This window comes from Meles meles, chromosome 13 (genome assembly GCF_922984935.1).
Source record: "Meles meles chromosome 13, mMelMel3.1 paternal haplotype, whole genome shotgun sequence".
Taxonomy (NCBI): domain Eukaryota; kingdom Metazoa; phylum Chordata; class Mammalia; order Carnivora; family Mustelidae; genus Meles; species Meles meles.
Genome location: NC_060078.1, coordinates 27552429 through 27578619, shown reverse-complemented (window position 1 = coordinate 27578619; position 26191 = coordinate 27552429). Strand labels below are relative to the sequence as shown.

Sequence of the window (26191 nt, the reverse complement as noted above, 5' to 3'; positions counted from 1 at the left end):
AATATCTGCATATCTTGCTGATTTGATCATATATATAGTCACAGTTTTCATTGAAATAATAGATTATTTTGCCTTAAAACCTGGATTTTAGAGTAGAAATAGAAATGAATTGATTGAGTATGGTGTAGTTCCATAGGTAAAATAGTTTAAGATTCAAAGTGCAGGGGCAGGATAAGTAAGTGTAGGTGAGCAATAGCAAAAGGAGTGGTCATGCTTACGTAAAGATATGATTTGGGAAATTATTAAGAAGTCAGTGCAAAGCTTAGTGCCCATAGTATGAGACTCATAGTAAGGACTATCTTATATTCTCAAACAAAAAACACTGCAGAAAAATAACTGCAATCAAAGTTTCCAAGATGGTTGGAATGTGGAACACCAGCTATGAGACTGATGACATCATCTTCATCTGAACTATTTTAGACTGGTAATAGAAAATTGGCAATAAGATGTGAAAAGAAGAAGGCTGTTAATGCCAAGTAACAAAATTTATTATCAATGATTTGAACCATAATTAGAAGTCCAGATAATGGTTGTTCCAAGGTTTCATAATGTTATTTAACTTGAGTTCTTTCCATATTCCCCTCTGTCATCATCTGTATTTGTTGTGTTCTCTCTATCTTAAAATTTCAATATAGATACAGAAGCCAAATTTCAAGTTTTTGCACAACTACTTTTAAGAAGTAAAGAATGATATTTCCCTTTTTTATGACATGATCTTTAATTATATAAAGAACCTTTTCCAGAATCATCCTAGAAAGTCTGCTAAATTTCCCTTATCCTATTGGTGAAGACTAAGTCATATGAAACATCCCTAGACCAATCATTTGTTAAGGATGATAGATCAACCATGATTTATCCTTCAAGTTTGGTTTTATCTCTGCCTGAATCAATGTAACATTTAGTTATCAAGGAAAAGAGGAAAAATGACTATGAGCACAGAAATCACTGTGGAAAATGAACTTCAAAGCATAGTTTTAGTACCTAAAGGAGAATATCTCAGATTTTATCCTTTTCCTTTTTTTTCTGCTATAACACAAATTTCATATGCAGAACATATTTCTCAAAAGAAGGGCCACTTCACTGAATACTGTATTGACAAAGTGGGATAATAGCTTGATTACTAGGAACCTAGTTTTAACTCTCCCCTCTTTCTCACTTCAGGAAGTATATCAAAACGCAAGTGAATGAAAGGATATAATTAGAGAGATAACCCTGATGCCACTCTAATTTGTGGAAAAACAGTAAATCATTCTCCAGTTTCAGTATTTGAACTATTATTATTAACACCAAATTATGGACCCTGTGACTCATGTCACAAGTAATTGAAATGCAACAGTGTGTCTAGACCTCTAGGTTAAAAGCTTTGATCTAGAGGATAATCTTCTTCTTTTTCATAGCCACTATGTTTTATCATTACAACGTTGCATTTCTTGGACCTATGAATGTTCAAAACTGAATGGTGAGATTAAAGAGAGAAAAGAAAATGCTTGGTATCTCAAGTGGGCAACACACACACATATGCACACACATATACACACTCACGCCATAACACTCAGCTCATTGATGATTAGGTATGTCATAAACACTCAAAAACCAGGGTTTATAAATACAGAGATTTACCTGTAAATTCAAATATTTTTTGTCATAAAAGTTAATCGTTCTCTTGAAAAGGTACAATTAAGATTCAGTAGGAGAGTTATTGTGTACTCACATCTGGCACTTATTTCTGAAGGACAAGAGTTATTCTGGGGAATGCCATTCAGAGTCACTGAGTGGAGATTATTATCAGAGTTATGTGGTCAGCATAAAAACCAAAAGTCTCCCTGATTAAAGAGAAGAGATATCTCACTGCAAAATATTTGAGGTAAAGTAAAAAGAATAGGTTGGGAGATCTCAGCCCCAAATGAGAAAAGACTTTTGACTAAATTCTAAAACATTTCCTATTTTGAGAGTTAGCACAAGATGATTAAAAACAAAAAAACAAAAAACAAAACAAACAAACAAAAACAGCAACAACAGGGGATTAGGAATTACATAGATGTGGCTTTAATCCCAACTTTACCTCTTTCTGCCTGTGTGACCACACACAAGACACTGAAATTCTCATAGTCATAGTTCTTAGATAAATTATCTGATACATGAGAAAAAATGACCCCTACCTCACAGAATTGTTATGAAGGTTTTAGATAATATTTTAAGTGTGTGGGTTTGACATAAATTTACAAAATGGGGGCATTATTAATAACTTCATCTTTCCTCATTCTTTTACTTTTTGCAATAACCAATGGGAAAGGGAAGTTCTTGTTTTCAAAATCTTGATAAGCATCATAATGATAGTGAAATCAGCATATATACAGTAGCTTGTGCCATACATGTACTTAATCTGTCTTCATGGCAATCCTATGAGGTAGATGTGGCTTTTCTATTTCACAGAGGAGAAAACTGAGATTTAGGGAAAAAATTTGTTTGGATTCATGTAGTTTGTCTCCACAGCCAAACTTGTTTCTTGTGTTGTTGGCATTAGCCATACTGACAGGTCTAAGGTAATATCCCATTGTAGTTTTGATTTTCATTTTCCTGATGATAAGTGATAATGAACATCTTTTCTTGTGTCTGTTGGCCATCTGGATATGGTTTTGGAGAAATGCCCATCATGTCTTCTGCCCATTTTTTAATTGGATTATTTGTTTTTTGAATAGAGTTTTATAAGTTCTTTTTAAACTTTTGGATACTAATCCTTTATTGGATATGTCATTTGCAAATATCCTCTGCCATTCCATACGTTGCCTTTTAGTTTTGTTGTTTCTTACTGCAGAATTTTTTTATTTTGATGTAACCCTAATAATTTACTTTTGCTTTTATTTTCCTTGCCTCAAGAGTCATATCTAGAAAGAAGTTGCTACAGCTGACATCAAAGAAGTTACTGCTTGTGTTCTCTTCTAGGATTTTTATGGTTTCAGGTCTCACATTTAGATCTTTCTCTGTATGGTATAAAAAGGTTGTCCTGTTCATTCTTTTGGATGTTGCTGGTCAGTTTTTCCAACACTATTTGTTGAAGAGACTTTTACCATTGGTTTGGTGAAGATTCTTTACTGCTTTGTTGAAGATTAAAGATTTATTTTTTTAGTTCATTTCAGAGAGAGAGAGAGCACCAGCAGGGTGTTGGGGTGGGGGAGGGAGAGGGAAAGGCAGACTTCCCAAAGAGCAGGGAGGCTGACATGGAGTGGGTTTCCATCCCAGGAGCTGGAGATCATGACCTGAGCTGAAGGCAGATGCTTTTTTTTTTTTTTAATTTTATTTATTTATTTGACAGACAGAGCTCACAAATAGGCAGAGAGGCAGGCAGAGAGAGAGAGAGAGGAGGAAGCAGGCTCTCCACTGAGCAGAGAGCCCGATGCGGGGCTCGATCCCAGGACCCTGGGATTATGACCTGAGCCGAAGGCAGAGGCTTTAACCCACTGAGCCACCCAGGGACCCCTGAAGGCAGATGCTTAACCATCTGAGCTACTAGGTACCCCTGATTTTTTAGATTAATTGACCATATAATGGTGGATTCATTTCTGAATCTTCTATTCTGTTCTATTTATCTGTGTGTCTGTTTCTGCACCAGTACCATATGGCTTTGATTACTACAGCTTTGTAATATAACTTGATGTCTGGAATTTCGATGCCTCTAGCTTTGCTTCTCTTTTTCAAACTTGCTTTGGCTATTCATGGTCTTTTGCAGTTCCATACAAATTTCAGGATTCTTTGTTCTAGTTCTGTGAAAAATGCTGTTTTGTTTTGTTTGTTTGTTTTGATAGGTATTTCTTTATGTGTGTAGATAGCTTTGAATAGTATACACATTTTAATAATATTTGTTCTTCTAATCCATGAGCATGGAATGTCTTTCCATTAACAAATGTGCCATCTTCAATTTCTTCCACCCATGTTTTATAGTTTTCAGAATACAGGTTTTTCATCTCTTTGATCAGGTTTATTCCTAGGTGTCTTATTATATTTGTTACAATTATAAATGAGATTGTTTTCTTAATTTCTCTTTCTGCTGCTTCATGATCAGTGTACAGAAATGTAACAGATTTCTGTACATTGTTTTGTTATCCTGTGACCACTGAATTTGTGTATCAGTTCTAGCAATTTTTTGGTGAGGTCTTGAGTTTTCTCATACATACATATTTTCTAGATACACTATCATGTCTTCTGAAAATAGTGGAAGTTTCACTTCTGACCAATTTGGATTCTTTTATTTCTTTTTTGTTGTCTGGTTGCTGTGACTAGGATTTCCAGTACCATGTTGAATAAAAGTGGTGAGAGTGAATATCCTTGCCTAGTTCCTTACCTTAGAGGAAAAGCTCTCGTTTCCCATTGAATATGAAGTCTGCTATGGGTTTTTCAAATAAGGCCTTTATTATGTTGAGGTATGTTCCTTCTAAACCTTCTTTGTTGAAGGTTTTAATCATGAATGGATGTTGTACTTTGTCAAATGTTTTCTCCACATCTATTGAAATGAGCATATAGTTCTTATCCTTTCTTTTACTGATGTGATGTATCACATTAATTGATTTGAGAATATTGAACCACCCTTGCAATGTGGAATTTATTATTTAAACTCGCACAGAGGCTTAGATCACAGTGATTAAAAAAACGCACAGGGCTTCATACTTCTACTGCCTGCTTAATTCCAGTGCCCAGGAGATAGTTTGGATGCCTACTGCTTTGGTTTGGGGCTTGCTGCCAGCAAAGTTTCCCATATTCTAAGCAGCTGGGAGGGCAACAAGCAGCTGCTCTGAAATGTGTTTGAATATCATCCCCTCAACGAGGAAACAGCTGTGCTTATCTAGGGAAAGACTCTGGAAGATTGTTTTGTGCTTTATAAGATACTTTAGGCAGGATGAGAGCGATTTCTGTTTTGAAAAGGGTTTAAATTCAAGAAGAGAACTTTTTAGTATTTCCCCATTGTCGACACTTTCCCAGTCTCTGATATTCTCTCAGATACAAAGTTTAGTCTTAAGTTTAAGTCTTTGAGTCTAAAACAAATAGAAGACAGTTGTTTTAAAGACACTTTGTTTTCCTCAAGGTGCGTTTTTTATACCTGACATATTCCATACCTTGCATCTGAGACAACAGCATTTTGTTGCTCTAGGCTTCTCCTGGAATAATTTCTGAAGCACTGCTTTGTCTTGTTACCTGCTGCCCTTTCCTTCTAGTGTGTGGATGAAGCAATAATCATATGAGTTAATACTGCTGCTTCTTATCCTAGATTTAAACCAGTACATAATTGTAGTTTCTGTAGGCCATAGCAAGCATGGGGCTGGAGTAGTACCTAGATGTACCAGTTAAATGAGACTATGGGAAACATATTAAAAAGACACACAGGAGTCCAGCAAACTGGCTGCTTTCTCATAGATTTTGTTTTGGCTATTGTCTAAAGCTAGTCATATTTCCATTATAGCTCTTACTTACTAGATAATTATGAAATTAAGTTTTAATTAAAAAATAAAAGCCAAAACTATGTTCATAGAGTCATGTTAAACCATGATCAAATCTTCAAAGGCTCTGGAAAAACTGGGTTACAAAAAAAAATTGCAATATGAGGCAGGATTTCAGATGTACTTCAACAAAACAGGGAAGCTGACATTTTGCTTAAAATCAGAAAACCACGTTCTATATATAAATATATACAGTGTGTAACCTAATGTATATAAGTAATAATTTAAAGTTTATTTATGTACCCTTTTTATTTCTGTAGTCTCTATTTTCCTAACCAAATACCAGAATTTTTCTAGAGAAGCATAGGCATGTTTGACAGGATACTGCAGATTTTAAGTATGCAAAAGCATTGAGAGTTAAACAAGTCATCACTCTCCTATGTTTTACTTTATTGACAGAGGTAGGGAAAATAACTATTTGACTTTGGTAAATATTTCTTTGATTGAATGAGAGCACAGACATATGAACTTCCTTTTAAAATACACGCTAGGGGCACCTGAGTGGCTCAGTGGGTTAAAGCTTCTGCCTTTGTCTCGGGTCATGATCTCAGGGTCCTGGGATTGAGCCCCACATTGGGCTCTCTGCTTAGCAGAGAGCCTGCTTCCCTCTCTCTCTCTCTCTGCCTGCCTCTCTGCCTGCTTGTGATCTCTGTCAAATAAATATTTTTAAAAATTAATAAAATAAAACACATGTTATACTCACAGAAATGTAAAAGTAAGTACTATGAAATTTTATGAGTGAAACAATGGCATATTGAGATTAAGAAGACACAAAATCTCATTTTGCTAGTCATGATTACTATTGCTCTCAGAACCTTTCTCTGCCAAAGATTTTTTTTGACAGCTCATTTCCTGCTCAGTTTAATCAATGGGAGAGAATTGGTAGACTATTGATAAACAATCATCTACTTTTGGTGTTTTAGCTACTTTCATGGTCTCATCTTTTTAATATCCTTTTGTACCAGGAATGATAACAGTTCATGCTACTGCTACTAAGTTGAGAATTGCCTGGCAATAATCAAGTTCCTGTATTACATTCTGTGTTTGAAACACCTGGAATAGTTTCCATTTTCCTCACTGGACCCTGACCAATATTTTCACTAAAGGATTGTGATAAACAGAGCTAATCTCATGCTGATTTGAGAAATGTGGTCTGGTGGTGTGTGTGTGTGTGTGTGTGTGTGTGTGTGTGTGTATTGGGATGGGAGTCACAGTACTTGTCCCTCCACCTTTTGTGGTCAAGAAATGTTCTTCTGCTGTTCTTAGCTTTTCAAAACATGGATAGAATTTGTCTTCAGTTTTGTTTCATCAAAATCTCTCAATTGTATGATGTGTTATTTGCTGGTTCACCTTAAAAACTAATAAAAGACATGGCTTCATTTTGTGCATATGTATGTTTATGTGATGTGTAAAACCCTACCTTAGCACATTATAAATGTTATCACACTTAATTTTAACAACCAACTCTGAAATATATTTTTATTATAATTACACTGAAAGGAAACAGAAGTTCATGAAAGCTAATTATTTTCTTCTTATTGTACATATTTAAGTTGTGGCAGAATTAAGGTATAAACATAGGTTGTCTACTGTAAGACCAATTTTTTGAGTAATAGACATAGAACTTACTGTTATATTCCATTAAGATTATTAAGAGTGATAGTAATCTAAATGTGGGGATTTTGAATTTTCTGATGTGTATGTCTTTCAACAGATTTGTGTGTAGATTTTCACATAAATAATAAGAAGTATCATTTGATCAAAGATTTTTGTCGCATTCTTAGGTGCTAAAAATATTCTCTTATGGAGCTTGCATTTGAAACATCTGGAAAATATTGTTTTGGGGCAGAATAGAAATGAATATGTGAAATCATGTCTGTATTTGAAAATATTTTGTGTATGGTTTCTGTACTTATAGTTCTACAACTTATATTAATGGTACTTCAAGTAGTTTGTATACCAATTATCTCCCATGAGTTTGTCTCAAGCAATTAGGGTGAAAAAGACAGTATCTTTCCTATGTGGATCTTTTTGCCTTATGAGGACTCTAATGTTAGTTGAATATGGAATGCTATAACAACATATAAAAAGATGATCCAGCCTATTCTAGGAATCATTGAATGATTCCCTGAGAAAATGGTATTAATGTGAGACCTAATTAGGGAAAGGGAGTCTCCCTGATGTAAGGAGAAGAGGTTATTTCTCAACAAATGAGATGGCTTATGAACAGGATTGGAGGTGAGAAAAAAAAATACATGGCATATTTAGAATCTAAAATATTTTAGTCTAGTTTAGTTTCATTTTATGGTGGGGCCACATAATAAAAAAGCAAAAAATAAAGTTGAGTAAGCAGGATGAGATTACCTAAGGTAAGGAAGATTACCTAAGGCTTGTTAACTTATAACAAAAAGTTTAGAAAAAAGATAAATTTTAAAATCCAGTGCAAACCCAGCAGTGTATTGTAAAACAAATGGATTTGTTTTTGGAGATTAGGTAATGTTTACCTTATTGTAGAAAATGAATCTGAGAGGAAGGACAATGCAGAGATAGAGCCCAGAAACATATTGCAGTTGTCCAAGTTAAAGAAGATAACTAGGGTGGTGAAGGTAGAGAAAGAAAGATAATTGGATTGGATTAAGGGCCATGTTAACTGACTAGAGGTGATTGGTGAAGGACAATGATGAGTCAAAGGTGATTCGTAGTTTTTGCTTACATGGTTGACTGGTTAATATTTCCTTAAGTGAGGAAAGGAATTTTAGAGATAAGATGATGAATTTTGAGAATCATAATCTTAATTGTAAGCAAATTAATCATAATTGTAGCCTTGGAAGTCAATGAGTGAACTTAGACTGAGGGGAAAAAGTGAGGGGAGAGTTTAAAACCCAGATATTTAAGGAACTTCTGGAAAAACATCCTGCACAGGAAAGTTCTACATTGTGCAAACTGAGAGGTAAATGGATAAACTAGATGAAACTAGGAAGAAATTTTTTTTTTTTAAGATTTTATTTATTTATTTGACAGACAGAGATCACAAGTAGGCAGAGAGGCAGGCAGAGACAGAGGAGGAACCAGGCTCCTCGCCGAGCAGAGAGCCTGACATATGGGGCTCAATCCCAGGACCCTGAGACCATGACCTGAGCCGAAGGCAGAGGCTTTAACCCACTGAGCCACCCAGGTATCCCAGGAAGTTTTTAACAAGGATAAACTGTTCAGCAGTTTTGATTAAGAACTCATGAAAGATAAAGACTAAAATTCATGCTAATTTGAGAAAACTTCCATTTCTGGATAGAATGTGGTGGGTTAGGATAAACCAATGGCTCCACCAACAACAGCTAGAAAGCCAGATAAGAGACATTTAGAATAAGCACAAAATATTTAACATGGCTGCATTTGGACCCTCTAAAGAAAAAGAAGAAAAAAGGAAACAAAAGCAATATTCAAGGAAATCATAGCTTAGAATTTTCCATACTGAACAGATTAACTCATGAATTCATGAGAACCAGTGGATTCAAAGCAGAATGTAAAAGAAAAAGAAAAAAAATCTGGCAACTAGGTACATCACAGTCAAACCACTGATGAAAAAGAAGTCAGCTAATATCTTAAAGGCAACCAGAGAGGAAAAACCTGCTCTTTCTTCAAAGGAGATTCATGTAAACTTATTAGCAGCCTTCTCAAAAGAAATGATAGCATCTTGAAGAAAATGGAATGATCTCTTTAAGGTGAAAGAATAAAAGTGCCAGTCCAGAATTCTATAACTAAGAATAATACACTTCAGAAATAAAACTGAAGTAAAGATTCTTTAAGAAAAAATAAAAACTGATAGGATTTCTCACTATCAGTCCATTTGAAAAAGAAATACCAAAGATAGATTTTTATATAGAAAGAAAATTTTTTAAAATGGAAACATGGAAATGTAAGGGGAAAATATACATATGTGAGAAAATTTGAAAAAATCTGGCAGTACAAAAAAATACTATAATTGCTCTATTGAGTTTAAAATCTGTTTAGAAATAAAATTCATTATAACTATTTTAAAATTGATATGAGTAAGAAGAATTAGAATTTTCTATATTATAGTATTATAGAAGAATGATAAAAATAATCTTTATGTATATATTTTTAAAAGATTTATTTATTTATTTTAGAGAGAGACAGAGTGTGTGAGCAGGGGAGGGGCTGAGTGAGATGGCAAGAGTCCCCAAGCAGACTCCCTGCTCAGTTCGGAGCCCAATTCAGGGCTCAGTCCCACAACCCAGAGATCATGATCTGAGCCAAAATCAGGAGTCAGACACTTAACAAACTGAGCCACCCTGGAGCTCCAAAGTAATGTTTTATACTAAACCTTAGTAAATCAAAGAATGGTTTAATCTTTAGACTAACCAAAACAAAAGTACTTAAAATGTATCTATAACTGAGGAGGTACTAGAGAAAGAAAATGGAAGAATATAAAATATTTAATTAGCACAAAAGAAACAAGAAAGATAAAGATAGATAATACATAAATATGTCAAATAAAATATGAATAGTAATATAGTTGTAAACATAACCTGACTTTGTAATTATATTACATAACAGGTAAATGAAAGAACAGGTAAGGACTAAAATGTCCAAACTGGAATAAAGGAAATATCATGCAATACTTGAAAAAGATACATATATTAAATAGAGGTAGGGGTGCCTGGGTGATTCATTCACCCAACTCTTAATTTCTTTTCAGGTCATGAACTCAGGATTGTCAGATTGAGCTGCACATCAGACTCATGCTCAGCAGGGAATCTGCTTGAGATTCTCTCTCTCCCTCTCCCTTTGCCTCTCACTCTCCTGCTCATGTGCTCCTGGTTTTTCTCTCTCTCTATCAAAGTAAATAAATAAATCTGGGTTTTCTTTCCTACCGTGAACAACCATAATGTTGAATGAAATATATATCTCTATTTTTAAATACTGGACAGTAAGTGTTAGGAGACTGTAAGTCCTGAGAAAAGGAAAAATTATGTTAAGTGTGAGCCTTAACTTCATCCAGAATTTCTTCCTGGAGACAATTTGTGAACAGCAGAAATGTTGCAAGAAACAAGACCAAAATGTAACCAAAACAAAATCAAAACAAAACAAAAACCTAGGAATCAAATGCATTTCTATGTTATTAACAATAAAAAATACAATAACATTTTCAAAATAAAGTTTATAGTAACATCAAAAGCAAAATATGAGGGGAAATTTATCATCATATATACAAGATGTTTAAACTGAAAATTATAAACTCTTATTGAGAGAAACTAAACAATAAAAAAAATGGAAAGCTATATTATGTTCATAGAATGAGAATCAATATTATTGTCATTTCTATCTAGATTAATCAATATATTAAACATAATAGAAATCAATATTCCCACAGGCATATTTTTAGAATTTATCAAGCTGATTCTATAAATTATTTAGAAATCCAAATGACCTGAAATAGTTGAATCAATTGTTAAAAAGAACAAATTTATATTGTATGTATTTTACTTCAAAGCTTAGTAATAGGGGCGCCTGGGTGGCTCAGCTGGTTGAGTGGCTCTGGTCACGATCTATGTCCTGAGATTAAACCCCACATAGGGCTCCATGCTCAGCCTAGAGTCTGCTTGTCCCTCTCCCTCCCGCTCTGCTCCTCTCCCTGCTTCCAAGTTCATGCCCACATTCTCTCCCTTTGTCTCAAATAAATAAATAAAACATACATTTTTTAAAAAATATAAAACTACAGTATTCAAGATAGTATGGTACTGGTATAAACATAGATATGAAAACTAATTGAAAGTTCAGAAATGAACATATATATATATATATGTTTTATTTAATTTTGACAGTGGTTTTAAGATAACTTAAAAAGAAAATAAGAGCATTTTCACTAAATGGTGCGTGAACAACTGGATATCTGTATGAAAAGAAAGAATAGTGCTGTATATTATTCCAGAAACAAAAATCAATACAAAGTTGGCCATAACCTTAAATATAAATCTAAAACTTTGAATATCTAGAAGAAAACATAAAAGAAAATTTTGGTAAACCCGTTTGGTAGCCAAAAATTTTTCAGTGAGAAAGAAAAATCATTAACTAAAGAATAAAAATAAGTTGGTGAATTCCACTTCATCAAATTTTAAAACTTGAGCTTTTTGAAAGACTCCGTTAAGAAAGTGAAAGAAAAATAACAGGCTGCGAGAAAATATTTGTAATGTGAATATTTGACAAAGCACTTGTATATAGAATATATAAATAACACTAAAACTGAATAGATAGTCCAAACATGAAGCAAAATATTTAACAGATATTTCATTAAAGAAGATATGTGAATGTTTATTTAAGTACACTAACATATCCTCAATATAATTAATAATCAGAGAAAAGCAACTAGATTACACAGTGACATTGAACTTTATACTGATTAGAGTGTGAAAAATATAAAAAGATAGAAAATATCAAGTATGGCCAAGGGCACTGAGTAATTGTAACTCTCATATCATTGCTGGTGGAAATTTAAAATGAGAAAATAACTTTGGTCAACAGTTTCATTTCTTAAGTTAAACATACACTTAAAATACAACACAGAAGTTTTATTTCTAGATATTTTCCCAAGAGAAATAAAAATTTATACTATGAAGTAGTTGTGCAAGAATGGCCATAGCACTTTATTTATAATAATAAGGGATTATAAGGAAACCAAGTCAGTCAACAAGTTAATGGATTGAAAGTTGTGGTTTTGTATAAAATTTAATACGCCTCAACAATAAAGAGAATAAACTACTAGTACATATAGTATGGTAACATGGTAAATATAAATAATGCTGAAAGATACAAAACAAAAAATGGACACAATCTAGATGTCCACTTACATGCAACCCTAGAAAATTTATATCTAATCTATAGTGATATAACTATATCACTGATCAGTGGCAACCCTAGAAAATTTATATCTAATCTATAGTGATATAACTATATCACTGATCAGATAGCTAAAATAGGAATTCTGGACTTGATTGATAAGAGGCTCGTGGAAGCTAGCTGACATAATACAACATTGATTTAACAATACCAAGATTCACATTCCTTTCTTGTGTACCTGACATATACCAAATTTAACCATATGTTGGGTCATAAAGAAAGCCTGAAGAAATACCAAATTTCTAGTAGCAGTATTTTAGGATAGGAATCAATAACAACAACAACAACAAAATAAGAAATCCTCCCTTTCTAGAAAATTAAAAAAAAATAAAAATAAATATGTTGTCCATGAGGTAACTAAGAAATAAATGATAAAATATGAAAAACATTCTCTCTAAGGTAGAAGATGCATGAAAAATGCCTGGTATCACCACTTCTGCACAGGTAGTTCTACTTAGTGTAACAATGCAAAAGATAAAAAAGACAAAACTAACAAAAAAGAAATAGAATTGTCATTATTCATAGATGACATGCTTGTATACAGGAAAATCCAAAAGAATCTAGAAAAATGTGTAAGAGCAATTAAGTGAATTTTGCACAATCTCTAGATGCAGGATAAACATAAGAGAATATATTCAGCTTCATTAGTTGTCAATGAAATGCCACTTAAAATCTCAACTATAAACCTGCCAAAGTGGTTAAAGCAAAAAAGATGAGGAAAAAGTGTTGGTGAAGATATGCAGCTATTGGAACTATCATTTTTTTGCTGGTGGAAGTATGAATTCGCAGGATCACTTCCAATTTTTATGTGGAAATAGGCAATAAAACTGAATATGTGCATTTTTATGACTCTGGATTGCACTCTCGGGTACATACACAACAAAATTTCATGTATTTGTTCAACAAAATACATATAACAGAATATTCATAAATTGCTATTCATAATAGCCATAAAATACTTTAAAGTCCATCAACAGTAGAATGGATAAATAAACTGATTTTTTACATTGGGGATGTTTTTTCAGAATGAGAATTAGGTGATCTCATAAATGAAATTTGATTGAAAGAAACTAGATGCATAAGATTATATATTGAATTATTTAATATGTATGTAAAATAATTCAATATACATGTTATATTAGATAATATTGAATATTGCATATTTTATATTTAAATGTAAAGTTTTACATTTACATATATTAATGTTATATATATTAATTATGTACTATATCATTTTTAATACATGTCAATATCAATGTTATATATAAGTACATTTACACATATACTATATAATCCATGTCATACACAATACATTTAATTATGCATAATATAGTTTATATATTATATATTTAATAATACATGATATCAATATCTATTAGAAAAAAAGAAAATTACATATGTGAAAGTAAGAAATTGCTTGAGAAGTGAGGAAAACACTGTCAGGGAATATAGCAAACCTTTTAACAAATCTGGTTGTGTTTTAAAGTAGGATTTTATGAACATTTAAATACTACATGAAAATGTCAATAAAAAGGAATACCATAAAGATGCAGTAGTATAAAAGAATTACTAATTGTGCACAGTCCCCAAGAAGGCAGGGAAAATAAAATCTAGAGCTCAGTTAGTAGCCCTGATTATGGACAGAACAAGAGATAATGCTTTCATTTTAGTGGAAACGGCTAAGAATAAAAGTTAGATTAAGGGGGGGTTCATTTTGCCGCTTCTATTTTTGTTTTTAATTTGTTGTTGCTATTGTTTATTTCCTTGCTTTTTTGTTTTATATTTATTTTAGGTGAAATATTCTGCAGAACAGGTGAGAATATGAAGTGCTAGAAGTTTGATGAAAGTACAAGTTTGAAAGAGTGTTTGGGTGGGATGAGTGCAGTAACAGCTGGCTGAAGATGTCTGTCATCTTCGGGCTGGCGTCTGTCCATTTAACTAGAAACCGATTTGCCCAATGAAGGGATTCTCTAAAATTAGGAGAAAGTCACCAATGGATCAGTGCTAGGGACATAAGCAATTCTCTTCTACTAGATGTTTGTAGTAGAGGCAAATGAAACAAAGAATGTTGGCTGTTACTAATAGAGGGGTTAAAATGGTAGGCAGATAATCAAAAGAGATTTGAAAAACAGAGGGATGTGAGATCTGTGCACTGGAAATCCCTGCATGGATTTCCAATCCAAACTATGCCATTTGGATTTTTAGCTTCACAGAACGTACTTTTTCCTTGCCTTTTATCATGCAAGAGATGAGTGTAGGATCTAAGACCAATACTGTTGCTCCTTTGCACTCAGTCCAGAGGTCTCACAGTCATCATCAAGATGTCAGGTTGAACACAGACAATAGATGTCTGTGGAGAGGGTAGACCTCAGTGCCCTGTCTGATGTCGGAAAGAAGAGAAAACACAGATTGGAACACGGATGTTGAGACAGGCATGCCAAACCCTGCCCCTGCCTGCAAGCTCTACTACTCAGGAAAGAATATACTAATTTTTCTGAATTTCTGTAACTAGTGCGTGGGCTGTAATGGTTATAGAAAATTAGTTCTTCAGTGAAGTGTTTCCCTTCAAGTCAACATGGTTAAAAGATAGCTAAGGAGAGCTCATTTAATGTTACCAACCATGGTTTTAAACAGAACTGAAGGGCATTCTGTGTATCCACCTGAACTGGTGTTATTCTGTTTGTGATTATTTCCTTTTAAAATGATGCAAAATGTTTTCAGCCTAGAGTATGTGCTTCAGAAAAAAATTAGCTTTGAAAATGCTTTTTGACAGGGCAATATTACAAACGAATAAATGTCATATTTCATTTCGTGACTGGCTGTCTCAGTGGTGTTAAATTTCTTTAGTTATTCCATGCATTGATTTTCCCCCCTTTCAACTTAAGTTGTCCTTTTCTGTTGTCATGTTCTAATGGAGAGTTGGCAAAGGATGAATTTACTATGTGAATCCTATCAGTGGTCCTTTGGAAAAACTCTTCATATTTCAAGTGGATCCACCTTCTCAATTTAATTATAAGCTTGACAATTTCAATTTGGATATGTAACTCCATTTTGACTAGACTTAACAAAGTCTCTAATTTGATTTTCTCGTTAAGCCAGCCTGGCTGTTTAACATTTTTGAATGCATCTGAAAAGAGAAAATGCTTTCAATACAGGCCATTCTTCTAAAAACCTGTTCAGAAACAAAAGAATATGTTAACCAAGTATTGGGATAAAATTAGCTCCTCAAGAGAGGTTTAGAATTGATAATAAAAACATATTGAATTAGTTGATGGATTTTTGCTGACAAATATATATTTAAGCATTTCCAGTGGTGAGCAGCTACCACTGTTAGGTCAATCTACAGATGAAAACAACACCTGTAAGTTAGAAAGACTGTAAAAATCTGTAAGTTTTTTAAGAAATATTTATGCTGTTGTTGTCTACCAACACACAGACACAGAGTCCTTTCATGTTACCTATGTTAACTTATTTCTAAATAATTTAACTGAAAACTTTAAAATTAATTAAGCGTTAAATAGAGCCTGCAGGGAGAGAGGACCAAAACCTGGTTTTTTTCTTTCTTTATTCTCCTTTTTTTAAAAAAATCATTTTTTAAAAATCATGATAAGTTTACTCTTTAATTCCCATTCTCTATTTCCCACATCCCCCACCTGTCTCTCCTCTGGTAACCATCAGCTTGTTTTCTATAGTTGAGAGTCTGTTTCTTAGTTTGTCTCTCTCTCTCTCTCTCTTTTTTCCTTTGTTTATTTGTTTTGTTTCTTAAGTTCCACACATGAGTGAAATAATATGGTATATTTCTTCCTTGGACTGAATTATTTCACCCCAAATTATACTCTTTAGTTCCATCCATGTTGTTGCAAATGCCAACATTTCATTCCTTTTTATGGCCAAATAGTATTTCATCATAATTATACACACACACATATACGTGTGTGTGTGTGTGTGTGAGTGTGTGTGTATACACATATATACCACATCTTCTTTATCCATTCATCTTTCAGTGGATACTTGGGCTAGTTCCATATCTTGGCGATTATAAATAAGGCTGCAATAAACACAGAGGGGCATGTATCCCTTTGAATTAACATTTTTGTATTTTGGGGGTAATTACCCAGTAGTGTGATACCTGGATCATAGGATAGCTACACTTTTTTGAGAAAACTCCATACTCTTTTCCACAGTGACTGCACCAGTTTGTATTCCCACCAACAATGTAAGAGGGTTCCTTTTTCTCCACATCCCCACTAATACTTGTTTCTTATGTTGTTGATTTTAGCCATTCTGACAAGTGTGAGGTGATAGCTTGTTGTAGTTTTGATTGTCCTCTTGATAAATGATGTTGAGTATATTTTCATTGTCTGTTGGCCATCTATATATCTTTGGAGAAATGTCTGTTCATGTCTTCTGGCCATTTTTTAATTAGATTATTTGCTGTTGGGGTATTGAGCTGTATCAGTTCTTTTCCAATACTAGTTTCTATTGTAAACCAAAGCAAACAAATTAATTTTGTTTGAGAATCAGAGAAAATTTGATTTGTATTTAAATTATGACACATTTTAAAGATGAAATAATGTTATGCAGTTCTATGTCCTAGAATCTATAATATGGTTTATTTATGTTTTTTCTTTATCTTATTGAGATCTACATTTTAAAATTTAAAAATGTTTTGTTATAAAATAGTATTAATCTAAAAGTTTTTAAGTTGTTTGGAGCTTATAAGAATGACTGTTTCTATTTGCTATTTTAAAAAAAGTTCTTAGAAAATGATGGAATATAAACATTATCAAATCACCATCCTAACAAAATACCCTGGCAAGTAAGATTATTTCATTTTTCTTAGTACTAGTATACATTACAAAAATTCTACAACCTTCCCCAAATCCATTATTAGGTAGTCAATTTTTAATTTTAGACATTATATTAATGTTAGTGCAAGTTCTCCAATTATTCATACCTGAAAATAAACATACATTGAAAGTGACTTATTACTGAAAAGCAAGGTATATAATGGGTAAGAGCACCAGGTACTTGCACAAGACTGCCTTGGCTCAGATTCCAGCTCTACCATTTAACAGCTGTATTGCTTTGAGCCAGCTACCAAACCTTCCAATTCCTTTGTCTCCTCATCTATAAAATAGATAGTAGTAGTACTTACCACATAGGGTTACTGTGAGTTAATGTATGTCAACTACTTAGAACAGGGCCAATACACAGGAAGCACACAATAGATATCAATTGTTATAAGCTGTTATTATAAATGGAGCCAAACTCCACACATTTGCCTTTCAAGTATTGTGTTGTGCAGGTGCAACGTCAACAAGGGGTCTTTAAGCTTAGGTAAACATTGAGACTCACAAGAATTTCATTGTCTACACTTGGCACCAGTTTACCCAGGAGGTTTTAGAAAAGGAAATACATCTTTTCAGGCAACGACAGGTTTTTCTCTCCACAGGAGTTCCAGTAGCAGTAGCTTTCATGGCAGCTCACGCAGGGGTTGGGGAGGATGATTTCCCCAGGTGATAGCCCAGGTGCAAGGGGATGAGATCCACATCAATGGGAGTGAGGTTCACTTCCTGAACATCCTCATATAAAATACATATGTGATAATATGGGGAGTTAGAATAGTATAGTACAAGACATTCTGGTGTTCTGACATAATGTAGATGAGAAACTTAGAAAACGAAAAGAAGGAATAATTACCTCGTCTTTTTATTACTCTTGGCTATCAATATCACAATAGGATTTTGAGAAGGGTTTACCAGCGGGGGTTCCACCTTGTAGTTATGGAAGACTACATCACAGGTATTTAACATTGGTTTTTGTAAAAAGATCCACACTTTCTGTGTATAGTGGTCACATGGAGAAATGCTGACATTTTATGAGGAAAAAGAAAATATCTTTATTGCTTTTGAACTACTCCTTTTCCATAGCAAAACATTATAGACATACCTCTAAGTAGGATTGAACCTTTTGTGAGAACATTTTTAGAACTGGACAAATTTGTACTGTAGCCTGGAATCACAGAATACATACCACAAAGCACAGCAGAGACACGAAAATAAACTAAACTAAGATTCCTATAAAAGTATAATATTGAGTAGGATTCTATTTATCGTCATAATTTGGATTGTTTGCAAGATATATCTTACAGTTAGGGTAAGAGCCAATTTACCAAATGGTCTTCCTCTATTTATTTAGATTTTCAAAAAAGTGAAGCAGAACTTACTAATTTATGTTTGAACATAGACAATATTGAGAAATTTACTGTAACATTAGTAGACCAATAAGCACAGTTTTGTTTTGTTTTTTAAGATTTTATTTATTTATTTGACAGACAGAGATCACAAGTAGGCAGAGAAGCAGGCAGAGAGAGAGGAGGAAGCAGGCTCCCTGCCAAGCAGAGAGATGGATTCAGGGCGATCCCAGGACCTGAGCCAAAGGCAGAGGCTTTAACCCACTGAGCCACCCAGGCGCCCCAAGCACAGTTATTTTAAAGCTACACCAGAGTTGTAAGAATAAGGACAAGACACCAACATAGGAAGGGTGGCTGTTTTCCTATTTACTGTTGTAAGGGAACAGACTTCCAGTTTCAATCAGAGACCTTTCATTTAGGTCAAAATCCTCTTTTAAGAGTTATTTAAACTTTGTCCATTATTATGGAAAAGGGGGTGGCTAGAAAACTTGAATGTACATATATACATATAATCCTTAGGAGGTTTGGGGTCTTAGAATCCATTTTTGTTCTTGGTTGATACTCTGACCAAGAACACTTCATCTAGATCACAGAGGAATGTTACCAGATGTTAGGGAAAGTAGCTCCTTCCATGGTACACATTTTAAGTTGCATTCGCCTAAAAGAATGTTCGGTTGATGAAAGTGATTCATGATGGTATGAGAATTTTTGGACCTGAGTTTTATAGTCTGATTGGTTTCCTGTACTAAGCCTTTAGAGTATATTAACATTATTGTCTCTCGCGGGTGCATTTGTAAAATTCAGAAAACTTTGTTCAATAAGTTGAACACAGAAACCCCAAAGTGATGCACTGTCCAGCTCAAATTTGACATTGTTTTCACAAAGAAGGTTCTATTGAATGCTTCCCTGGAAGAATTTTTTATCAAAGTGGACCTGGATAAGAAGACTTATAAAAAATTTTTGCAGACAAGGAAATCGTGCAGTTATTGTCCATGAGTAGGCTTGCACCACTGCTTGGACCTCAAACAAAATGTGCTACAGTTTGTTAGGCTTGTCTGTGTACCTTGCTTGTGAGGCCAGTGATTTGGCTAATAGCAGAGTGATGCATCGGAACACACATAGCCCTTAGACTCCAAAGATCCGTAGAGAATGCCTGACAAGTTTTCCTCATGAAATGGCAGCATTCTTGTAGCAATTGTCCTAATTTGTCTACAAAACTAGTCTTCGTACTCTCCCAGGGGCATAATTGGTCCTATAGTTTTTCTGGGTCACCCAGAGGAGAAGTTTTACTACAACCGTTTAGAATTTTAAAATAAAAGGCTTTGTCAGAGGTCCACGTAAGAGATCACAATGGCACGGACAGGGCTTTGTTGATTCAATGAAGGAAGAAGACAAACCAGTATCTACATTTTAAGGTGTGGATTGATCTTAAACACCCTCTCTAAACTACTGATTTCTATAAACCACTTGTATATCACGTGATAAGATTACAAAGTCAAAAAGAGGAGACATGCATGTGAGAAGAGAAGAAGATAGAGAAGCCGAAGCCACTAATGAAATTCTGAATGATAGCAGGTCTCTAGAATGTTCTTCTATGAAAGAAAGACTTTATGGTAGCAAGAGCCCTTGGAGTAAATCAGATACATTCATGTTTGAGAGGGAAATCTACCAAGGGTCCTCAATACTATTCAATGTTAATTCACCATTAAGAAAAATTTTCTTCTCCTTATGGTGAGATTAGGAACTACTTTCAGAATCTAACTGGCTCCCAGGAGTTTTGAATAAAAATTGTTAATTATTAAAGGACAGATTTCAGCCTCTAACCTGTCCATAGAAGAACATTAATAATGAAGTGCTTTATTCTATTCAAAGTCTAGTGTTCTTTCTTTAAAGCTGTGTACAGGGGCGCCTGGGTGGCTCAGTAGGTTAAGCCGCTGCCTTCGGCTCAGGTCATGATCTCAGGGTCCTGGGATCGAGCCCCGCATCGGGCTCTCTGCTCAGCAGCGAGCCTGCTTCCCTCTCTCTCTCTGCCGGCCTCTCTGTCTACTTGTGATCTCTCTCTGTCAAATAAATAAAATCTTAAAAAAAAAAAAAAAAAAGCTGTGTACAGATTCAGAAGCCCTAAGTATCCTCTGAAATACGTGTCAGTGTTTCATGAAATCCTGTTTAATGTTTGCAGAGTATTTGTCATTCCTGCCACACGCACAGATTTTTACATTTCTGGCTTCAGTAAGTAAAACGATTTAAAGAGGTGTAGCTGCCCAGTACTACTGCCTTTCCATTTACATATTTTTTGGTGTTACCTTTTCAAGAATTTCAGGCTTGGCATATAATGGAGCTAATTAAATTCTCTTCCTAGGAAGCAGCCAGCTAGACCACAGCCCCAGGCACATAACCTCAGCTTACTACTTTCCTTCGCTCATTTATTCTGTATGTGAGATGAGACTCCTTGAGCTGCAAAGGTAGAGGACTCAGGCCACGCAGCTGCTGATGGATTTTAGCAACACAGAGCCGGTGTTTGAGTCTCAGCCTTGACAGCACACATCACAGACAGGTGACAGTGCCGGCACAGCTTCCTGTGTGAGCTGGCTGGGGATGACAATCTGCCAAACTAAAATGGCAGAAGCATTAGTTGTATAAAAATGAACCAACTCTGCTTAGCTCTACAGTGTTTTGCAAAATTCTAGGAATATCACTCCATTTCTCCCTGAGATTATTTTTGTGAACAATCCAGAAGACGACACTTAAAAACAAAATCGTGTGGGAAACCATTTGTTTTAGTACTTTCATTAGTGCATCTTTATAATTAGACAATTTTGTCAGCCTTCCTAAGAAACAAAGGAAATGTATTTGATAACAATCAGCTATTTGGCAATCACTATACTAGGTCCTTGACACACACTATTTGACATTAATAAGTATTTTTTTCTACTAAATATTTTAGGAAACTAGGATGAAAGTGGTTAAATGATTTGCCCAAGTTCTAAGGCAGGTCTGGAATTTAAACCAAACTTTATTGGATTGAAAAGACTTGGCTTTATCTACTTTAATACACTGCATGATAGGTTTGAAAGTTCTGTGTTTTAAAAGACATTTTTTGGTGAAAATATTTGGGAAAATTTGGTTAATGGAAGTTAATGGTATACATGCATGTGTACAGCTGTATGTGCTGTATGTGTATAATACTTATCTGAAACTACAAATTTCCTAGAAGGAAGGTTTTCTGTTGTTGTTTTTATAAAGCAACTTACATATAACAATTGCTTTTCTTGAGGATAGCCATCTTTTATAAAAAGGGCTCAGAAAGAAAGCAGTAACCATCTAGACCTGAACCTTACAATATTATATAGAAGTTACAGACTCCATTTAACTGAAAACCAAGGATGGAAATTAATCTCTTTAAAATATCGTCTCATCATAGTAACCATTAGGCTTCATCAGACTATTGGTTATAAAATCCTACTATATATTCATATCGAAAATAATAAATATTACTCTAGTTTAAAAAAAAGAGAATCTGAATATATGTATGCATCAGATAAATAAACGATAAATTTAGGTGGATGGGCTAATGTAGATAATTTACACAGATACATAAAATAGGGATTAACTCATTTCTGGGGTGAAAGCAAAGTGGAACATTTCAGTTTCTATAACATTAAATCTCTTTAAATTTCTGATTGCATTCTTGAATAATGGGTCTTTTTTCCTCCTACAGTTGGACAGCGTCACCTCCCTGATCCAAGCAGCCAAAAATTTAATGAATGCTGTGGTGCAAACAGTGAAAATGTCTTACATTGCCTCAACGAAGATCATCCGAATTCAGAGTCCTGCTGGGCCCCGGCACCCAGTTGTGATGTGGAGAATGAAGGCTCCTGCAAAAAAGCCCTTGATTAAAAGAGAGAAGCCAGAGGAAACTTGTGCAGCTGTCAGACGAGGCTCAGCAAAGAAAAAAATCCACCCAGTGCAAGTCATGAGTGAATTTAGAGGACGGCATGTCTACTAAACCCACAATTCTACACGAGTGCCTATATTACAAAGTCCTGGTGAAACACAGTGTTTTAATTTTACACTTAATTAATTCTGTAAGTTCACTAACTTTTAGAATTTAATGCACAATTAACGTGAAACATTGGAGGCAACATATATTTGGGATCATGTCATTGTCATCTCTGTCTGGCCAGCACCTAGTAAGTACACAATACATGCTTGCTGAATGAATGAACATTTTAGGTGTCGTCCAGCTTTTCCTGTCACAGACAGTATCTTACATTTGCTACCAAATGAACACTGGAGACTCAAATGAGTTCTAGTCTTCTGTAAAAGCTTAAGTACACTCACCTTATCATTTTGAATTAAAACATTGACATGAGCTCTTGACTTGGTTTTTAATGAAAGCGGAAGACTTCATCAAATATTTTCCCATTTAATCTCTATATTTTCATTACCTGGCCTGACATGTGTGATTCTTTTGATATCTAGAGATGATTTTTTTTCAATCTCGAGATATCTGTATCTATTGCCAATTGATTAGGTTAACATCAGAAACTAACTAAGCTCAGCAGTCAAGTTCAGCCTTGATGATTAATGATACATTTTTTTTTTTAACATTATAAAGATTACAGTGAGTTTTGATGCCACAAATGTACTTTCAGGTCTCCATAGTATTGAGCAGTTTTGTATTGAGGATAGTATTTGTATCCTCATAGTATTGAGGGTTAGGTTTAAATGGGTCCATCAGAATACATATATGGAGGAAGAGTTATGACCCATTGGGGAAATGGACACCTAACTATCTTCTTGAATAAGTTACGATAACAGAAGTAGAAGGAGTTCTGTGTGACTCTAAAAATCTATTTGTATTAGCTTGTAATTGTAATTAAAAGGAAGAGGCCAGTTTGAAAAACCTTTTGGTGTTGCGTAAAATATAACTAACTGCGTGAAATGTGTCATTGAACTAGGAAGTAGAGTTAATGGGAATGAAGCTGGAGTGATTTTAATAACATTTAAAATAAAAGGTCATTGGGGTCATTTTATAACTCCAGTCACTGCGCTCATACTTAATTAAGTTCATGAAGGACTTCATAATAATCTTAGGGTCTAGTGCATTGCCCATCCCCTGCTTGCGCTGGTGCGTGCTCTCTCTCTCTTTCTCTCTCTCCCTGTCTTGCCTCTCCCTCTTTGGAGGAGTTAAGTTTCATTTTTTTCTCACACAAGATTATGAACATGCATTCCCTATTCTACTTTATCAAAATTATACTATAATTGTAACTTCACTTCATACAACATTGCCATTAATGAGTTGTCTCAACCACTATGTCATCTTAGTTTGATGAAGTAAAATTCAAACATTCAATATCAGTTGGTACCAGCAGGACTGGTTTGGGTAAAAGAATGTGTGAAACATAAGAAAGCATAAAGTTAAGAATATGATGATGTATGGTACTTTAAGCAAAATGGTATGGGGAAGGATTTATTTAATAGATAATTATCAATTATGTGGAAAGTGCTAATTTTTTATTGTAATGAATTATTTTATTCTTCCAAAATGCTGAGTTGCCTTGGCTCAGCATATAAACTTCCTAGGAGGTGAAAGCCATAGGTCTTCCTTGCCTTCCACTCAGCACTGGCACACAGTCATTATTCAGGACACAGTCCACTCCCTAAAAGAGAAAGCAGAACAGAAAGGAATTAGGGAATCCAGATATTTCTATTTTCCAGAACTATCTAGAGAATAAAAAGCAAAAAAGGGAGTTCCTTTTGTTGAAATGTTACTGTGATTTTCTTCCAAGAGTGGATATTACAAGAGTGATATCTATGACCATACTTTTCTCAGATAAAAGTGTGAATTTATAATTTAGTTGAGAAAATAGACTTTAAAAATATCATTAAACGACTAGCTGTATATCTTAGTTCCCAAAGCCACAAGCTCAAGAATCATAAGTCTCATTTAGAAAAACTAATGTCTATTTGATCCTATGTTAGCTTTCCACAGGCTGGAGTTTAGAATGCAGGATTGATGCCAAAAGAACAGATACACCTTGAAAAATTATACAATTACCAGATAATCTCTTTATCTTAAAAAAATGACCCTTTACTCAAAATAAGTTATAAACAAGTCTCTTCTTCAAAGTAGGTAGATTTCCAGCATAGCTCAAAGCAAGTAACTGTAAGTAAAAAAACGTAATTAAAAATACGTAATTAAAAATTGGAGAATGTTCCCCCAGGAATGAAGTCCACTATGTAGTAACCAAATATGTGATAAGAACAAGATGTATAGAGCTGAGAATGTTATCTATCCACCTGAGTGAATTTCTGAGTGGACAGCATTTTGAGACTTAGTTTGATTCAAGCCCACTAATAAGGGTTTATACACGAGAAAAATTAGCAGCAAATACAATAACAGATGTTTATGCTATAAAGCATAGTTAAATGAACCTAATCAGGAAATATGAATGTACTATGTATATTTATATTTAAACCCTTCTTCTGTGGGGGAACAGCATGGAGAATAGCATGTCACTCTTCTAAAGGAGAGTGACAGATTTGTGGCCCATCCATGCACATCTTGAAACCGTAGCAAAAAGACTGGTCCTTCTTCTTATGATACATTTGCTTTCACCTGCTAATCAAGATTCATTTTTTTTTTTAGCAAAATCAATTTATGCTAATTTATGTAGGAAAAAAAAAATCCTTGAGAGGGAGGAGAGGGTTTATACCACTTACAAGGATAGTTCCACTCTTAGTCACCAGCATTACAGTCAAACAACAGGCTGGAGTAAGAATGATAACTTAAAAAATATCTATGAAATCATAATCCAGTAAAGATTTTTTTAATTAGAAAAACTGGAAGGTTTTTATCAAACAAGAAGAATGAGAAATATCAATATCTCTCTTTTCCTTATCACGAGTGGGAACTGTTAGATTGAAATATTTGTTGCTTATGGAGTTTCTGGGTACAACTCAATGAATGAGTCAGGAAAAGAATTCAAACCCTAAATTTATTTTCCTTTTTTTAAAATATTTTATTTATTTATTTATTTGTCTGAGAGACAGAGCGAGAGAGCACAAGTAGGCAGAGTGGCACACAGAGCCAGAGAGAAAAGCAGGCTCCCTGCTGAGCAAGAAGCGTGATGTGGGACTTGATCCCAGGGCCCTGGGAACATGACCTGGGCTAGAGGCAATGGCTTAACTGATTGAGTCACCCAGGCATCCCCAAACTCTTAATTTCTAATGATCCCCTTTCTGTTTGTCTTAGGACATGAGTGAAAATAATGAATATTATAAAATATAATATTCTTAGTTATGCCCTCTGACTTTTGGAAATCTCTTCCTTTATCAATATCCACATAACATACATTCCCCATCAAATGCCTTCCTTGTAAGGGTTAAGGACTCCATAGTTACACAACATTTCACTTTTTCAGTCTGGCATTCTGGCATACTTACCAGTTTCAAAGGAGGTCAGTTTTCAATTTAGACTTCAAGATAAAATTATGAACATGGAGATAAATGCCCAACTTGAGCCTCAGACTCAATAATTAGTGCTCTTCACATTCAATAATGAGTGGATGAAAAAACTAATGTCTGA

General features: G+C 34.3%; 1 protein-coding gene across 1 annotated transcript in view; it reads left to right on the top strand.

The window, feature by feature from the left end:
• The window catches only part of CTNNA3 (catenin alpha 3), a 1394003-nt gene extending 1368342 nt beyond the window's left edge, over positions 1 to 25661 (top strand). The window contains exon 16 of the mRNA XM_046026581.1: positions 22319 to 25661. Coding sequence (XP_045882537.1) covers positions 22319 to 22606 — 288 coding nt within the window. The 3' untranslated portion in view covers positions 22607 to 25661. The remainder of the gene's footprint in view (positions 1 to 22318) is intronic.
• Positions 25662 to 26191: the final 530 nt, after the last annotated feature.